Source organism: Chiloscyllium plagiosum, chromosome 7, assembly GCF_004010195.1.
Source record: "Chiloscyllium plagiosum isolate BGI_BamShark_2017 chromosome 7, ASM401019v2, whole genome shotgun sequence".
NCBI classification, from domain to species: Eukaryota; Metazoa; Chordata; class Chondrichthyes; order Orectolobiformes; family Hemiscylliidae; genus Chiloscyllium; species Chiloscyllium plagiosum.
This window is the reverse complement of record NC_057716.1, coordinates 26088285-26107523: the sequence shown is the minus strand read 5'-3', so window position 1 is coordinate 26107523 and position 19239 is coordinate 26088285. Positions and strand designations below refer to the sequence as shown.

The following is a 19239-nucleotide window of genomic DNA, read 5'->3' as shown; positions in this document are numbered from 1 at the left end:
ATCTTGCTATGCATATATTAGCTGCTGTATGTCTTACAACAGTGACTGCACTTCAAAAATACTTTATAGGTTGCGCAGTGCTTTGGACCATCCTGAAGTCATAAAATCATGACATAAGTGCAAAAATTCTCCCACTGTCCAGCTTTCTTTCAATGGGTTCAGATCCTTTGCTCTATGGGGAATTGCTCAACATTAAATATTTTTAACAGCTGAAAGGGAGCCTAATATAACCAGTGTGGAGTTGTGCATCCTTCAGTCACCTGCAGAGACTGGAGAAGCTGGCATTGTTCTCCTTAAAGCAGACCAGGTCAAGGGGAATATAGGGTTAAGGGCTCTCTGATGTCCTTTCAGGAAAAAAGTCTGCCACCCTTACCTGGTCTGGCCTACATTGGATTCCAAACCCACAGCGATCTGATTGATGCTTAACTACCCTCTGAAGTGGTCCAGACAAGTCTCTCAGTCTCAGATCAATTAGGGATGAGCAGCAAATGCTGACCTAACCAATGTGCATATCGGTGAGGATTAAATAGAACAGTGCACCATCTTTTAATAGAAGAGACAGAGAGAAACTGTTTTTTTTTGCTGGAGGTAGATTGATAACCAAAAGGAGACTGAAGTTTAATTGATAAAAGAACAAATGGGAAAATGAGGAGGCAGATGTTTTGTCACAAGGATTTGGAATGCACTGCCCATAAGGGCTTTGGAAACAGATAACTTTCGGATGGCAATTGAATACATATTTGAAAAAGAAACATTGATAAGGGCAATCAGAAAGAGTGGGGACTGTGGGACCAGCTAGATGGCTCTATTAGAGAGCTGTGCTATGGGATTCTATGACGAGACTCATCACAGAGCTCGTGTTTGAACAGGCTGCCCTGGCTCATGAGACTGCAAGCCAACATGCAGCATCAGAATTTCTGTGACATCTAACACTCAGTATACAAGCTCTCACACTAAGAATTTAAAGGGAAAACAACATAAACAGCAGCAACAAAAACAAAAATTACTGGAAAAACCTAGCAGGTTTGGCAGCATCTGTGGAGAGAAATCACAGTTTTCAGGTCCAGTGACCCTTCTTCCGAACGGAAGTTCTCATTTCTACCGAAACAAAACAGGTTGAACACAGGCCATTCAGCCTATCATATCTGTGCTAATGCTTGATTCAAGTAATTTAGTGTGCAAACTATTCACCACTGCCTACCAAACATGGCCATCCTTTCTCAGTACAACTGGAGCGCGCAGAATACGGTCCCCTTAGAGAATGATGTTCAACAATAACACCGTCAAAAGGGCTTTATTCCCAACAGTCATTAATAAACAAAAGTAAACAATAGAAATAAATAAAACACCATGATTCTTTTCCCAGATTGCTCTCAGCAGTGTCCAGAAGATTAATCTTTAATTACTGGAGACTCCAAGACAGTCCTGAACAGTTGGTGACCAGAAATTAATCAAATCTAATCCCACAGTTCTATTCTCTCTCCATAGCTCTGTCACTTATTTAACCACAGACATTTATCTACCTCACCAATTCCACAATAAGCAAAATAGTACTTTCTTATTCACTCTATCAAAACCTGTCAGAATTTTAAACCCTGCTCAGATATTCTTGGAGAGATTTGTGAACTCAAATCTTTCCTATAGGGGGCGGCACAGTGGCTCAGCGGTTAGCACTGCTGCCTCACAGCACCAGAGTCCCAGGGTCGATTCCAGCCTTGGGCAACTGTCTGTGTGGAGTTTGCACGTTCTCCCAGTGTCTGCGTGGGTTTCCTCTGGGTGTTCCGGTTTCCTCCCACAGTCCAAAGATGTGCAGGTCAGGTGAATGGGCCATGGCAAATTGCCCGTAGTGTTAGGTGCATTAGTCAGAAGGAAATGGGTCTGGCAGGGTTACTCTTCGGAGGGTTGGTGTGGACTGGTTGAGACAAAGGGCCTATTTCCACACTGTAGGAAATCTAATCTAAAAAATCAATCTGATCTCACCGACTTGGAGCTGGTTGGTTGCTGGGGCTAACGAGTTGACTCCCAATTTTTATTTTCTGTACAATAGTGAACCCTCTTGTGGTGAGTCAATGGTGTCTACATTTCATTGACTTTGCTGCCTCAACACAGAGACCAAGTAAACTGTAGCCAATGGTTCACCTAGGTACCAGGCCTAATCTAAATGGGATGGAATATTTTCCAATTTTGCAAATGGATGAAGCTCCAATAACACAAGATTTCAACACCATCCAGGACAAAGAAGCTTCCTTGACAGGCAGCCCCATCTACCACACTGAACATCCAATCCTGACACCATCTGCAGATCATAGCCACAGTGTACAGGATCTATAAGATGAATGAATCAATTCTTCTTTGACAGCAATTGCACCATCAAGGGGGTCAAAGGCAGCAGGTGGGTGGTACTTCCAACATCTCCAATCATCACGTTATAGAAGAACTATCTGTGTATTGTCAATCATTGTCACTTGGTCAAAATCCTGGAACTTCCTATTGTATAGTACCTGTAGGGGGAGCTTCACTATAAAGCTTGAAGTGGCTCAAAAAGATATTCCAACAAAATCAATTAGAGGTGGGCAATAAATACTGGTCTTAGCAGCAGTACACATTCATAAGAATGACATTGCTCCCTGACTAAAGTTTACTTTCTAAAAGAAACCTTTAGAGCACTGGTTCAACTACAGCTGAAGTCAAAGCATTTAATAGATGCTTTATGAAAATTAAAGAGCACACTGATTTTACACTAACATCCGAGGGAGAAAAGGGCCAAGGTTTAATGTATAATCTTACACGTGGCATCTCTGATAGCACAGTGCTTCCTTGGTGCTCTTCTGGAGAATGAGCCAGGACTCTACGATCAAGTTTCTAGAGTGTGGTCAGACCTCAATCTTCTGGATCAGAGGAGCGAGTGCTACCACCAAGACAACACTGAGAAAACTTCAAATTTGAAACTGAGAGCTGAAGAATTCAAGTCAACCGAAGGCCTTTGTCATTCAATGATACATTCTAGCCTTGTTTTCTTATGGGTTTGCCCTAAAAGAAAGGAGTGCTTACTCTCATCTTTGACATTGAAGTTGGACCTCCTTGCAAACTGCAGAAAGATAGGAGAAAAGTAAATGATATGACTGAAAAAAATTTGGAATTTGAGAGTGGTTTGGGAACCCTTTATGGAGCAACAATCTAGTCTACAAATATATGTAACCACAGGAGTGGCAGCTAATCCACCCCCATGATATTATGCTCACAAAGCTGGCACATTCCAGTGCCAAGTACTGTGCCACCACAACCTCAACACTCAAGCAATGTAAAACACCCAGGAATTGAGTCATTTCAAAACCTCACATAAATTGGAACTAGCATCCAGTGACATTTCCACGCTGGTATCAAAATAATCTACAGCAAATAGAAAATAAAAGGAAATGGACAAAGAAAGTAAAAGAACAGATTGACTCTACTGGGCACCTATCCAGCTTGTCTAATTTGAAATGAAAGCTCTTTGCTTCTCTGTGGAATTGTTTTTGTCTGGATTCTCTTGAAATTTGACTGGATGCCTCTCCATTATCCATCTGCATTGCTGCTACTTGTTAGAGCACAGCTCACATCATTTGGCACACAGAATGGAAGAAGGGAAACAGTACACAGATTGATGTCATAACCTCATGTTTGCAAGATATTGGCCTATCTGCCCAACACTGTGTCAGCTTCAGGAGAAAGTGCTGTCCTTCAGTTTATATACAGTTGGTCTGGGGAATGCAGAACTGTTGTCAACTTTTCAGATAAGAACAAGACCTTTGTGAAGGAAACCTCTTGCAGCCATTTTGTGTATGAAATTACGCAATTTAGTCGTAAGATCAGTGTGTTTTAAATGTTAACTGATGCTACTTTTGTGCAATTTTTCAGTTGGGTCTGAATAGCAATTCAATTAAAAGTCAATGCAGTGATATGATTGGTTAAAAATACAACCTTTTCAAGCTGTTTTGATTTCAATGGGAACTATATTTCAGCTAAGCTTCAGGTGCTCATTTGAGCCAATGAGAAAAAGTATGGCATTAGTTACTTTCTTGCCCCAGACATATTCAACACAAGAAACCCATATCTGCATCATGCATTATTTATAAAGACTTAAACTTGTACAAGTAAATAACGTGTGAAGTTCGAAGACAAATGAAGCTTCAGAATTTCCAGAGTCACTATACATAGTGATATTATGTAGGTGAATGGAAATAAATAGTCTCTTCAGTGCACAGAGCAAATCATGAAATTCATTTAAACATTGCATTTTGCAACATACACTGCAAAGAAAGTATCTTCAAAAGTATATCTTGAGCATCACAAAGCAGTGACTAGAAAAATTGCATCCATTTGGTGCATTTTATAATTGCTTGGGAGAAAATTCAAAAGGTATCCCTTGCCAAGCTAGATATGCAGCTTTGCTATGCCTTGGCTGTATATTTATCAGCAAATGATTTCCACAAAACAAAATAATTTTTGCACATATAAATGATTGCAGTGTGTTTAAGATTAAATTGAAACCAAGCAGTTTCAACAATCCCAAGGATAAAACTTAAATGGTTATGAACAACAGAATACTTTAACTCAAACACTGCCTTAAGTTCATTTCCACGATACTTATTTGATGCAATATGTCTTAAATAGCTTTTTGGAAAATATTAGCAATGTTAAACCAACATTGAAGGACTGAGAGGAGAGAAAGAACTTAGCTCTATTAAGTGGGAGAACACTGACTCAGAGTCATAGAGATGTTCAGCACAGAAACAGACCGTTTGGTCCAAGCCGCCCATGCCAACCAGATATCTGAAATAAATTTAGTCCTATTTGTCAGCATTTGGCCCATTTGCCCTCTAAAGCCTTCCTATTCATCTACCCAAAGAGATACCTTTTAAATGTTGTAATTGTACCAGTCTCCACCACTTCTTCTGGCAGCTCTTTCCATACATGCACCACCCTCTGTGTGAAAACGTTGCCCCTTAGGTCCCTTTGATATCTTTCCCCTCACACCTTAAACCTATGCCATCTAGTTCTGGACACTGCCACCCCAGGGAAAAGACCATGTCTATTTACCCTATCCATGCCCCTTATGATTTTAATAAAGGCTAAAAGGTCACCCCTTACTCTCCCTGAAGCTCCTGGGAAAATAGCTCAAGCCTCTTCAGCCTCTCCCTATAGCTCAAACCCTCCCAACCCTGGCAGCACCCTTGCAAATCTTTTCAAGTTTCACAACTTCCTTCCTATAGCAGGGAGACCAGAATTGCAAGCAGCATTCAAAAAGTGGCCTAACCAATGTCCTGGACAGCCAAAACATGATATCCCAACTCCTTTACTCAATGCACTGACCAATAAAGGAAAGCACACCTAACACGTTCTTCACTATCCTCTTTACCTGTGACTCCACTTTCAAGGAGCGATGACCCTGCACACCAAAGTCTCTTTGTTCATCAACACTTTATAGGACCTTACCATTAAGTGCAGAAGTCCTGCCCTGATTTGCCTTTCCAAAATACAGTACCTAACATTTATCTAAATTAAACTCCATTGGTAACTCCTCGGCCCATTGGCCCATCTGATCAAGAGCCCGTTGTAATTGCAGGTAACCTTCTTTGCTGTGCACTACAGCTCCAATTTTGGTGTCATCTGCAAACTTACTAACCATACTTCTTATATTCACATTCAAATCATTTATATAAATGACAAAAGGCAGTGGCCCCAGTGGCATACTGCTGGTCACAGGTTTCCAGTCTGAAAGGAACCCTCTACCACCATCCTCTGTCTTCCTTCAAGCTAGTTCTGTATCCAAATGGTGAGTTACCATCTATTCCGTGTGATTTAATCTTGCCAACTAGTCTACCATGAGGAACCTTGTCGAATGCCTTACTGAAGTCTGTATAGATCATGTCTATCACTCTGCCCTCAGCAATCCTCTTTGTAACTTTTTCAAAAAACTCAATCAAGTTTGTGAGACATGATTTCCCACGCACAAAGCCTTGTTGACTATCCCTAATCAGTCCTTGCCTTTTAAAATACATGCAAATCCTGTCCTAATAAGGTGATGATCCCTTTCTTTTTTCTCAGTTCCATCCGAATAACTTCCCTGGACGTAGTTCCAGGAATATCCTCCCCAAGTACAGCCATTATGTTATCAATATTCAGAAATGCCGCTCCCCTTCCTCTTGCCCCCATTTCTATCCTTCCTATAGCTTCTATATTCTGGAACATTTAAGCTGCCAGTCCTGTCCAACTCTAAGCCACATCTCTGTAATTGCTATGATATCCCAGTCCTATGTTCCCAGCCATGCCCTAAGTTCATCTGCCTTCTCTATTAGGTCTCTTGCATTGAATTGAATGCAGTTTAATTTATCAGTCCTACCTCGTTTTTGGCTTTGCTCTTGCCTACCCTGGCTGTTGACTTGCTCCTTTTCCCAACTGTACCAGTCTCAGACTGATCTCTTTCCTCACTATCTCCCTGGCTCCCATCCAGGCAGTTACTAGCTTATACCCTTCCAAGCAAATCTAGCCAACCTCCCCGTCAGTATATTACTCACCTTCCAATTCAGGTGCAATCCGTTCTTCTTATACAAGTCACTTTTACCCCAGAGGAGATTGTAATGATCCAAAAATGTGAATCCTTCTCCCCTACACCAGCTTCTCAGCTAAGCATCTATCTGCTCTATCCTCATATTCCTACCCTCACTAGAAACCCTACAGTGTGTAAACAGGCCATTTGACCCAACAAGTCTACACCAACCCTTCAAAGAGTAGCCCACCCAGACCCATTCACCTACCATATAACTCAACATTCCCCCCTGACTAATGCACCTAACTTACACATCCCTGAACACTATGGGCAATTCAGCATGGCCAATTCACCTAAGCTGCACATCTTTGGATTGCGGGAGGAAACCACAGCACTTGGAGGAAACTCATGTAGATCCGAGGAGAACATGCAAACTCCACACAGATATTTTCGAATCAATCTGTTGAGGGATATTATTATGCACCTCTGGAGCAGGTAGGACTTGTATCCGGGTTTTGTGGTTCGGAGATTGGGACACAATCCCTCTGCCACAGAACCCCTCAGTTCTTGAGTCCATAAACCAAGTGGCAACTGCCACGAGCTAGTCCAGCAATTGATGTCAGTGTGTTTGTTGAGTATTAATGCAGTTTCCCATTGATTACATAGCAGTTGATAATCAGACCAAGTGTAGAGTTTACTGTTCTTCAAGCCAGCAACCAATCACTCCATGCCAAGCAGCTGCTTTACACCATGTTCTGATGTGAAATACACACAGTACTTCACACAGCGATTGTAAAACCAGGTGTTACACTTTACAGCGGATAGTTAAAGGCAGGTTATCAGCACCGTCATAGAAACTCAAAGGAAAACTGGGGAAGCCGGGAAAAAAAAAAGAATCAGTCCTAACAACAGTGAACTGCAACAAGTAAAGAAACAGCCAAAAGCAAGCCTTTTGCCCATGGCACTGACATGAACACAAATTAAGCACTGACCGCATTTTCAAAATTTGCTGGCTCGTGAACTGATGTAAATTAATTTTCTTGATCTTTTTGGAAGTATGGGCCCCAAATTGATCATGCTTTGGGGGGGGGGCGGTGTGGGGATAAGGAGAGCTCACCATGAAGAGACTCGTGTGCCCGAAGATCTATTTTTCAATTAAGTTAAAGGCAGTGTTTCTACCCTTAAGGAATAGGAAATCAACCCATTCCCTTACAAGAGCTGCTAATGGCAAAAGGAGCGTGCAACAGTGTGCAAGGATAAGACCATAAAACTGTAAGATCTCGGAGGAGAATGAGACCATTCAGCCCATCAAGTCTGCTCCACTATTTGATCTTGGCTGATAGGCTTCTCAAACCCCATTCTCCTGCCTTCTCTTGGTCACCCCTGATCCATTTACCATTCAAGAAACTAGTTTTCTATCTCTTTCTTAAATACTTTCCATGACTTAGCCTCCACAGCCTTCCGTGGTAATGAGTTCCATATATCTGGATTAAATGAACAGGGGGTCTTGTGGATGTGGGGTGCATCTTCACTGGCAAATCTGGGTGAAAGGGTGTGGGAAGCCTAAGGTTGGAAAGGACAAGGAAGGAAGAAGACCCAGAGGGGTTAATACCAACAGAGAATCCTGCTGTTGGGCACAGGGGAACTGTTTAGAACAAGCCATGCTTGCCTCACCCACCTTGACTCCACCCTCTCCCCACTTCATTTGACAGAGCCATTGGGTTATGCACATGTCAAAGGCATCCCATGTTCCCACTTTAAATGTTGGCAGTGAAATGAAGCCCTTAAGTGAAAACTAATTTCACACTTCAGGGGTTTATTAACGTGTCGCCCAACACCACCCAGCCCGTTGGGCTAATTGAGCCATTCAGCTCTCAAACCTGTCAGCAGGAAAGCAAAAACTTCAACCCACAAAAGTAGGATTAAGAATAAACCATCTCAGGGTCTAGATTAGAGTGGTCTGGAAAAGCACAGCAGTTCAGGCAGCATCCTAGGAGCAGTAAAATCGATGTTTCGGGCAAAAGCCCTTCATCAGGAATACAGGTTTTTATCTAATAAACCATTTCAGCCCCCCAAGCCTGCTCCATCATTCAAATAATCAAATAAGCCCAATAACAGGCCATTTGTGGGTCAGAATTTTCACAAGGCCAATATTTATTGCATGTCTCTTCTTGCCCTCAAACAAAGCGATGACTTGCCTTTGCGGATCATTGCTATTTAGTTGTCTGTCGGTACAGTGTTGCTACAAAGACAGTATTTCAAGGTTTTACCAGTGACACTGAAGGAACAACACTATCAGTGTATGCTTTACAGGTACTGCATGCATTAGCATCCTGTGTTCTTTGAAGATTTAAAGGTTGCTGGTTTTGGGAGATGCTGTCAAAGAAGCCTCGGCAAGTTAGAAAGTCACACAGGTCATTCTGCTGCAACATAACAGTTGCGTTCCTCTGCAAACCCATGTTGCAATTGCACTTGCCTCTATCACTTCTCTGCCAGCTCACTCAATACACACACCACAAATACTTGATGTCTACAGTCTGATCTAACTCTTGTTCAGAGTTGAAAGGCCCTGTAAAATGCTTGTTTTATGTTGTAGACAGAGAGGAGTAAGAATGAGGAGAACAGATGGTAAGATTGCCCAGAGCTAAAGGCAGGGGGTTCCTAACAGCAATGAAGGAGTGACTGAGATGTCAAATGGGTGTTAATGATGGTGTGAAAGATAGAAAATGTAAGTTGAAGAGCACCCTGTACCAGATGCACACTGCACGCACAGTGCAGTAAAGCAGAATAAAGGAGTGTTATAGACAATAAGTGCAGGAGTAGGCCATTCGGCCCTTCGAGCCAGCACCACCATTCATTATGATCATGGCTGATCATCCACAATCAGTATCCTGTTCCTGCCTTATCCTCATAACCCTTGATTCCACTATCTTTAAGAGCTCTATCCATCTCTTTCTTGAAAGTATCCAGAGACTTGGCCTCCGCTGCCTTCTGGGGCAGAGCATTCCATATACCCACCACTCTCTGGGTGAAGATGTTTCTCCTCAACTCTGTTCTAAATGGCCTACCTCTTATTTTTAAACTATGTCCTCTGGTTCTGGACTCACTCATCAGCAGAAAAACATGCTTTCTGCCTCCAGAGTGTCCAATCCTTTAATAATCTTATATGTCTCAATCAGATCCCCTCTCATCCTTCTAAACTCAAGTGTATACAAGCTCTGTCGCTCCAATCTTTCAACATATGATAGTCTCACCATTCTGGGAATTGACCTCGTGAACCTACGCTGCACTCCCTCAATAGCCAGAATGTCCTTCCTCAAACTTGGAGACCAAAACTGCACTCAATACTCCAGGTGCGGTCTCACCAGGGCCCTGTACAGCTGCAGAAGGACCACTTTGCTCCTATACTCAATTCCTCTTGTTATGAAGGCCAGCATGCTATTAGCTTTCTTTACTGCCTGCTGAACCTGCATGCTTGCTTTCATTGACTGATGTACAAGAACACCTAGATCTCATTGTACTTCCCCTTTATCTAACCTGACTCCATTTGGATAGTAATCTACCTTCCTGTTCTTGCCACCAAACTGGATAACTGCACATTTATCCACAGTAAACTGCATCTGCCATACATCCATCCACTCACCTAGCCTGTCCAAGTCACCCTGTATTCTCATAACATCCTCCTCACATTTCACCCTGCCACCCAGGTTTGTGTCATTAGCAAATTTGCTAATATTACTTTTAATACCTTTATCTATATCATTAATGTATATTGTACACAGCTGCGGTCACAGCACCAAACTTCGTGGTACCCCACTGGTCATCGCCTGCCATTCTGAAAGGGACCTGTTTATCACTAATCTTTGCTTCCTGTCAGCCAGCCAATTTTCAATCCAAGTCAGTACTTTGCCCCCAATACCATATGCCCTAATTTTGCTCACTAATCGCCTATGTGGGACTTTATCAAAGGCTTTCTGAAAATCCAGGTACACTACATCCACTGGCTCTCCCTTGTACATCTTCATAGTTACATTCTCAAAAAATTCTAGATTAATCAAGCATGATTTCCCCTTTGTAAATCCATGCTGACTCTGACCTATCCTGTTACTGCTATCCAAATTAGTCATAATTTCATCTTTTATAATTGATTCCAGTATCTTTCCCACCACTGACGTCAGGCTAACCAGTCTATAATTCGCCGTTTTCTCTCTTCCTCCTTTCTTGAACAGTGGAATAATATTAGCCACCCTCCAATCCACAGGAACTGATCCTGAATCTATAGAACATTGGAAAATGATCAGCAATGAGTTCACAATTTCTAGGGCCACCTCCTTCAGTACCCTGGGATGCAGACCATCAGGTCCTGGGGACTTATCAGCCTTCAGACCTATCCAACACCATTTCCTGCCTAATATAAATTCTCTTCAGTTCATCCATTACCCTAGGTCCTTCAGCCACTATTACATCTGGGAGATTGTTTGTGCCTTTCCCAGTGAAGACATATCCAAAGTACCTATTCAACTCTTCTGCCATTTCCTTGTTCCCCATAATAAATTCACCCGTTTCAGTCTTCAAGGGCTGAACAAAGAGACCTTGGAGTGCAGGTTCATAGCTCCTTGAAAGTGGAGTCACAGGTAGATAGGATAGTGAAGGCTGCATTTGATATGCTTTCCTTTATTGGTCAAAGTATTGAGTTCAGGAGTCGGGAGGCCATGTTGTGGCTGTACAAGACACTAGTTAGGCCACTTTTGGAATATTGTGTGCAATTCTGGTCTCCTTCCTATCAAAAAAGGTTTACAAGGATGTTGTCAGGATTTGGAGGAATTGAGCTATAAGGAGAGGTTGAATAGGGTAAGGCTGTTTTCCATTGAGCGTTGAAGGCTGAGGGGTGACCTTATCGAGGTTTATAAAACTACCCGGGGCATGGGTAGGATAAATTGACAAGGTCTTTTCACTGGGGTGGGGGAGTCCAGAATTAGAGGACATGGGTTTAGGATGTGAGGGGAAAGATATAAAAGAGACCTAAGGGGCAAATTTTTCACGCAGAGGGTGGTGCATGTATGGCTGAAAATGTGTTGCTGGAAAAGCGCAGCAGGTCAGGCAGCATCCAGGGAACAGGAGAATCGACGTTTCGGGCATAAGCCCTTCTTCAGGAAGGTGCATGTATGGAATGAGCTGCCAGAGGAAGTGGTGGAAGCTAGTACAATTGCAACATTCAAAAGGTATCTGGATGGGTATATGAATAGGAAGGTATTGGAGGGGTATGGGCCAGGTGCTGGGAAGTGAGACTACATTGGGTTGGGATATCTGGTTGGCATGGACGAGTTGGACCGAAGGGTCTGTTTCCCTGCTGTATATCTCTACGACTCTAAGAGGCTGTTTAAGGTGGTGAATGGGTTGTCATTCAAATTAACAACTTTGCCTTGGACACTGGAGAGTTATATGAGTGTTACATGGATGGCTGTAGTCCACGGAGAAAGAGCTGACCCATGCCTATATGTGCCAGAGACCTCTCAAAATTGTAGCAATCAATCAGTAGGAATTTTAAAGTCACTTACTTCCCATTAACTTAAACAATGTCAATCCTTAGTTTGTGCAGTCAGCAATCCTGGCAAAGCTTGCTGCAGTCTTCTGGCATTTAATTAACATTTAGCTCTTTATTCTTCCTGCCAAAATGTGTTTTGTGTCATCTGCGAATTTGGCCATAGTCCATTCACTTCCTTCATTCTGTCAATAATATATTGACAACTGTCAGTGACAATTTCATTACGATCTCCTCACTTGGTCGTGTGAAGTCAACTTTGCTCCATTGCTTCTGAACTGATAGAGTTTTAGTTCACCAACATGCTTGCACCATAATGTAGTCCTAGGCCAGAATTTGTGGCCAGAGATGAAGCTCCAACGCTCATCAAGAATGTTGCCCATAAGGATCTAGAAAGCTCTGAGGAATTAGTTTAATATTTTATGTCATTATTTTAATTCTAATACTAGCTGTCAGCAATCTCTGTAAGACATAAGGAGGACAAAAAGATGCAGAGAGGTTATGTGAGTAGACAATGACCTGGCAAATGGAGTATAGTGTAAAAAAATGTGAAATTGTCCATTTTGGCACAAACAAAATGAAGTATATTGTCTATGTGAGAAGATTTGAGAGAGCTCGGACACAGTGATCTGATTGTCCTGGTGCATGAATCACAAAATGTTAGTGTGAAGGTAGAGCAAGTAATTATACGCAGTAATAGAATGCTATAATCTTTTCCAAGGAGGACTGAATACAAAGATGCAGGGGGGTTATGTTTCAGTTCCTGTGCACTGTATTGGTATGTTTTTTTACAGAAGGATGTAAAATGCATTGGGAGCAGTTCAGGGATTGTTACAAGACTATTACTGGAATGGAAGACTGTCATATGACAAAAGACTTGACAGACCACTGGAGTTTAGCAGAGTAAGAAATGACTTGATTAAAACATGCAAGACCCTGAAGGGTTTTGATAAGGTGGATATTGGGAGGATGTTTCCTCTTCTGGAGGAATCTGGAACAGAAAACACTGTTTAAAAACAATGAGTCATTCATTAACACTGAGATAGGAGGATTATTTTTCTCTCAGAGGGTCATGAATGTTTGGGAGTTCTCTTTCAAAAGATGGTAGGAGCAGATTCTTTGAATATTTTTAAAACAGAATTAGATAGCTTCTTGATAAACAAGGATTGGTTTCAGCTGCTGAGTAGCCCATGCCCACTCTTAACTTGTATGCCCATATGACATCATCAACTGGGCCAAAGCAGCCAATCACAGTGAAGAGTTTTCAATGACAGAAAACCCAGAAGTAACAAGCAAATCTTGTAATTCGGTTTCTATAATATTACAGAAAGTGACATTAAGTCAGGCAGACACACTGGATTGCAGTAGAGGTTGAAATATTATATACAAACTATATAAGCATATCTTTTAAGACATAAAAAACAAATTTGCATCATGCAATTTGACATATATATTAGCCAGATCCGTTGTTCATAAAAAAAATCAATTGGTACACTGCATTGGTATGCCATGTACACAAATAACAGGACAAATTCAACCCAGCCAATCACTGCCTTTCAGTCTACTCTTGATCAGTAAAATGATGGAAGAGTCGATCAACAGTGCTCGCAAGTGGCACTTGCTTGGCAATAACCTGCTCGCTGACACTCAATTTGGGTTCTGCCAGGGCCACTCAGCTCTTGGCCTCATTACATCCTTGGTTCAAACATGGACAAACAAATGAGCGCCAATAGTGAAGTGAGGGCAACAGCTCTTGACATCTAGACCACATCTCAGCATTCCAAAGAGGGGTCACTGGACCCGAAATGTTAACTCTGCTTTCTCTCCACAGATGCTACCAGACCTGCTGAGTTTTTCAGCAATTTCTATTTTTGTATCTGGTTTCCAGTATCTGCAGTTTTATTGTTTCTTTTCCAAAAGTGGGGATGTTCACTGATGATTTTGCAATGTTCAGCGGCATTCATGACTCCTCGAATACAGAAGCAGTAGACTTGGACAGTAGCTAGGGCTAAGTACGTTTCGCACCACAAAAGTGGCAGGAGATGGCCATCTCAGACAAGAGATAACCTAACAATCTCCCCTTGGCATTCAATGGTATTATCATAAATGAATCCCCAACTATCAATATCTTGGGAGTTTCCATTGATTGTGGCTACAAGAGCAGGTCAGAGGCTGGGAATACTGTACTAAATAACTCACTTCCTGACTCCCCAAAGCCTGTTCACCATTTACAAGGCACAAGTCAGGAATGCGATGGAATACTGCTCACTTGTTAGAGCTGCAAAAATCCAGGCAGCGCTCAAGAAGCTTGAAACCAGTCAGGTCAAAGCAGCTCATTTGACTGGCACCACACTGATAAACATTTACTTCTTCCACCACTGACAGACAGCGAAATCAGAGTGCAGTCAACAAGACGTACTGCAGAAACTCACCAAGGCTCCTCAGCCATTAGCTTTCAAACCCATGACTACTCCCATCCAGAAGGACAAGGGAAACAGATAAATGGGAACACCACCAACCACAAATACTGCTCCAAGCCAGTCACCATCCTAATGTTCTTTTGGTGCTAATAGGCCAAAATTCTGGAACTCTCTCCTTAATAGTATTGTTGGTCCACCTGCACCACATGGACTGCTGCAGTTCAAGAAGGCAGCTCATCACCACCACCTTCTCAAGGATACCTAGGGATGGATGATAAATGTTGGCCCAACTGGCAATGCCCACATTTCCTGAACAATTAAAAAATAATTAAACCTCATTTAACAAGGAATAACATTTTTAGTTACTTTAATCAACCTAGGACACACTCCGGGACCTCGTGATTAAAAACACTGAGGATAATAGGGTAAGAAACACAAGTTCGCACAAATTCGGCAATTTTTAATAGTTTTATTTCTGTCAGGATTTCAACCGGACACCCTGAGAAGGAGCAGGGAATCACTGACAGTAATTACCAAACTTCCAACTCTAACTGCATCTCTGCAATCGCCAGAAGTTTCGGCCAACTTCACAGAGCAGTGATGACAAACCTCTTGGTTTCACAGTAAAACAGCAAAATTAGGACCATTAATAAACACACCGAGGGCAACGTCAGCCTAACGCGCCAGGTAGGGATCTCACAGTATTGTGTAGAATGAGAGATTTGCACCTCACCTGATATTGTTGCTTCAATGAGTTGAATGGGAACGAAATCAGATGGGTTGCAGAACTCAAATTTCCCCAGTTTTCTGAGCAGCAGAATAGGACAGCATTTTTGTCGGTGTCTTTCTGCAGCTCACTCATCTTTTATTTTACAAATTAAGTGAAGCAACCATCTTTGATACTAATCAAGGATAATCACCTGCATCATAATAATCATTCTTTTCCTCCACTGCCATTGGCCATTTCAAAAAGGCCAATTCTAAGAGTTAAGGGAAGACAGTTTCTCTCACCCGAAATGAACCTGCAACAGTCCCATCGATAAGTGGAGAGGAAAAGGACAGCCCAAATACAAGGGAGCTGCACAAACATAAGCCAACACCTATCAGGTATGATGAAGACAGATTTAGTTTAAAGACCCTGAGGTATAAAGCATGCATGCGTCAGGAAACTCACTGCTGTTGGGAGTTCTATTATGTGGACAAGAAAACAACAGAATGTCAAAACAATAACATTGGAACAACAAAGCTCTTTTCCAGAACACATTCGCCTTGATAAACGTACTTCAAATGGTCAAGGTAGCACAAAGCGTAAGTAGAGAAATGTAAACACCAAACCCTCTTCCGATCAGGTGGTTGACAGAGCAAACAAGGCATCTATATCAACTGCACTACAATCTCATGCAGAAATGATTGAGCTGTATTTAAGAAGCTTTCAGACATCAATTTCATTAATGTTGCATACTTGCATGGTCTCCATTGCATCCTGGGGTTCAATAGTTAAATGGATCCTCCAGTGCTTAACAAGCTAAATAAACAGATCTTGGGAGTTGATAACATGCAACTCCAGCAGAATCCAAACTATCCCCTTCAATTTCCCAACTCTATTGAGCCATGGCTTACCACTATGACAGGCTTCACGTTCAGGTTCCTGTTAAGGGGTTCATCAGATTGAGAAGCACCTGTTTGGAACACAGTAGGTGAGGCCAATGCTGGATCACTGCTTCTTCGTACCATGAGTGGTGTGCCTGTGGAGAACAAAGTTGGACTTCAGAAAAACACCAGCAATTACCCACCTAATTTCCTAAGCAGTGCCACATTGACAGAGAATCTGTTCTTCTCAAACAAAACAAAAAATGCTGCAAGTACTCAGCACATCTGGTAGAAACAGTGGGGAGAGACTATCTGGTTGATGAACGTTCATCTGACTGGGAAAAGGCAGAGGCCTATATATGCATGCAGATTTCAAATTTTACAGATGAAGTTTTTGTTTTAAATGTAAAGGGATTGACATTTACAGACATAATGTTTTCAAACTTAAAAATCACACAACACCAGATTAGAGTCCAACAGGTTTATAACAGGTGTTGTGTGATTTTTAACTTTGTCCACCACCGGCACCTCCACATCATAATGTTTTTGAGAGATTGACGTGCAACCCTGAAATCCAAAAATATCATAACGAAACAAAATAAAAGTTAACAAAACTAAAGAATTAATGCTAATTAACTAACATTTATTTATCACATTCTGAGCTATGCACATCTCATCAAGTGCAAAGGGAAAAATCTAAGAGTTCTCCATGTGTTTTTAATGAACTATAGTAATTACTGGCTAGTAGGTATTAGTACCAAAACAGTTTGTCATACATAATATTTATTATAATTATTAACATGTTCAGATTAACAAAATTCAAATACATAAATGTTTTAAATAGCTATTTACACTCTGCATTTTGATTAGCATTTATATATTTAGAGTCAGGGCAGCACAGTGGCTCAGTGATTAGTACCATTGCCTCACAGCGCCAGGGACCAGGGTTCGATTCCATCCTCGGGTGACTGTCTACATGAAGTTTGCACATTCTCCCTCCGGGAGCTCCAGTTTCTTCCCACAATCCAAAGATGTGCAATTTATGTGGACTGGCCATGCTAAATTGTCTGTAATGTCTAGGGATATATAGGCTGGGTGGGTTAAGTGAAAGGGTGTTTGAGGTCTTTGGTGGTGAGAAGGTAAAAGCGTAGGAATTGCTTTCGCTCTTCAGTTATATTGTTAAAGCATTTATGTTTTCTTAAATTTTAAAACAAGGCAGTAAGTAAACAAAAGTGGCTGCATTATATAGAGACAAATCTTCCATAAACAAACACATCATCTGATGTGGTTCTGAACCACGAAGACAGCCAACAACTTAGACACAACCACCAACTGACTGAATTCATCCAATAGGATGGGTAGAGAATATTTAAATTCGCCTCAACAATGCCCCCACCCACCAAGCCACCAGAAGAAAATTTGAAAGATGATGATGCCAATAGGCAATTAGTTTCATCCTGTAAATCTAGACTGGATTCACATTGAGCACTAGAGAGCCTCATCAGCTATATTCTCCCATGACACAATATTCGCCTGAGACATCTACGCATAATCCATCATCAGAATGATCCAGGAGAGCTTGAAACAATTTGGAATTTTTGTTCCACCACCTGAAATATCTTTCCTTTACAGCTCTTAAAAATCACCTCCTTGTCCCCAGACCACCAGCACCAAAAGGATATCTTTTGGACATCTTTGTAAATGAGTTTGAAAACCTCTATTGAGCTGTTCCTTCCGCTTCCTCCCAAGATAATTTGTCCATCCATTTACAAAGACCCTGTCCCTGGCATATCCAGCCAAGCCGGCTTCCACGCCAGATATCTCTCCCCCCCCCCACAACCCCCACTCCCCTAACACTGTCTCTTGTCTCTCACTAATTTCCCTTATATTGTTGCGCAGAGTCTCACTGAACATCCGTTGACCTCGACTCTAATTCCTGCACTCTTGACTTGATTCCGACACAATTGTGAATCAACTAACCTCTTGGACTGCCACGCCAAAGCTCATTGCAAATTATGCTCTGTCAAGTACTGTTCTCTCATTGTCATCACGCTCCCATGCCCACCTCCAATCCTCAAAAACTGCCATCTCACCTCTATTCTCCTTTGCCCTAAAGACTTTAAACATGTTGCAACCTTCCAAACTGTGCTCTTCTTTCCCCACAACCATGCAAATCACTTTGGGAAGGTTATCTATTTCACACCAAAGGTGAATCGTTCAGTCCCAGAGTTTGTGGGCCTGGAGGCAGGAGGGCAATTTACATCACAGAACGCAACCAACCTTCCTGTCCCCACCTAAAATATGTTTTGCTTGGAAATGCTGAAGTTCCACCTTCTGACCCCATCACCAGTTGAGGCCATAAAATGGTCAATCAATGACCTCCTAAAGGCCTATTACTGCCTCGGCTTCAATTATTTCAGTTCCAGGCGAAGAGATAACAGGCGCCAACCAACTGACTAACCAGTGTGGACAGACTGAAATTCGGGGAGAGTCTGGGGGCAGAGTGAATGTGATTTGTCTCTTGATCTGCACTAACTTGTGGTCATTTGAGGAACTGAATGTAGCGCACAGGTTGGCCCCTGAAAACCACTTTACAGTTTCCAGTCTGCTGTACCTTTCTCCATGACCCCCAAACCAAGAAACAAGCAAGTAACTCCATGAAGCACTTACTTGAAGCCTTGGTCTTTCTGCCTGTGGTTGGCCTGCAGGCAGTGCCTCCTCTATGGTGCTACCAGCATCTAACTACATCTGATGTTAGGGCAAAGCTTTCCAAAGCACCTGATTGGAGGAAGATACAGTGGGCCTTACTTTGAAGAGTCTACTTCAGTGTGTCACCACCTTCTGAGCAAGTGAGTGTGACAGCCAACAGAAGTGGAAGATTCTGCCCGAAGTCCCCTGCACCTATCATACCTGGCCCTGATGACATATCCCAATCCCTGAAATTTAAAGCTGCTCTTCCTTATGTTGAAAAACCGTCCATGATCTATCTACATTATAGCTCTATGACTCCCTCAGGCCCACCGACACCTCAATTTTTCAATCTCTGGTCTCTTGTGCATTCCCCATTTCTTTCACCCCATATCAATGGCAGCTAAACCTTGAACTGGTGGATACTGTCATACTTCTTGTGAAGACCATTCCACATCTTTGCCCTCATT

At 42.1% G+C, this 19239-nt stretch overlaps 1 protein-coding gene across 5 annotated transcripts in view; it reads right to left on the bottom strand.

Moving 5' to 3' along the window:
* Nucleotides 1–19239, bottom strand: part of LOC122551426 (partitioning defective 3 homolog B-like) — a 979113-nt gene that overhangs the window by 584292 nt on the left and 375582 nt on the right. For all 5 annotated transcript variants that reach the window (XM_043693310.1, XM_043693308.1, XM_043693311.1 and 2 more), the window contains exon 4: nucleotides 16112–16236. In XM_043693310.1, the coding sequence (XP_043549245.1) occupies nucleotides 16112–16236 (125 nt within the window). The remainder of the gene's footprint in view (nucleotides 1–16111; nucleotides 16237–19239) is intronic.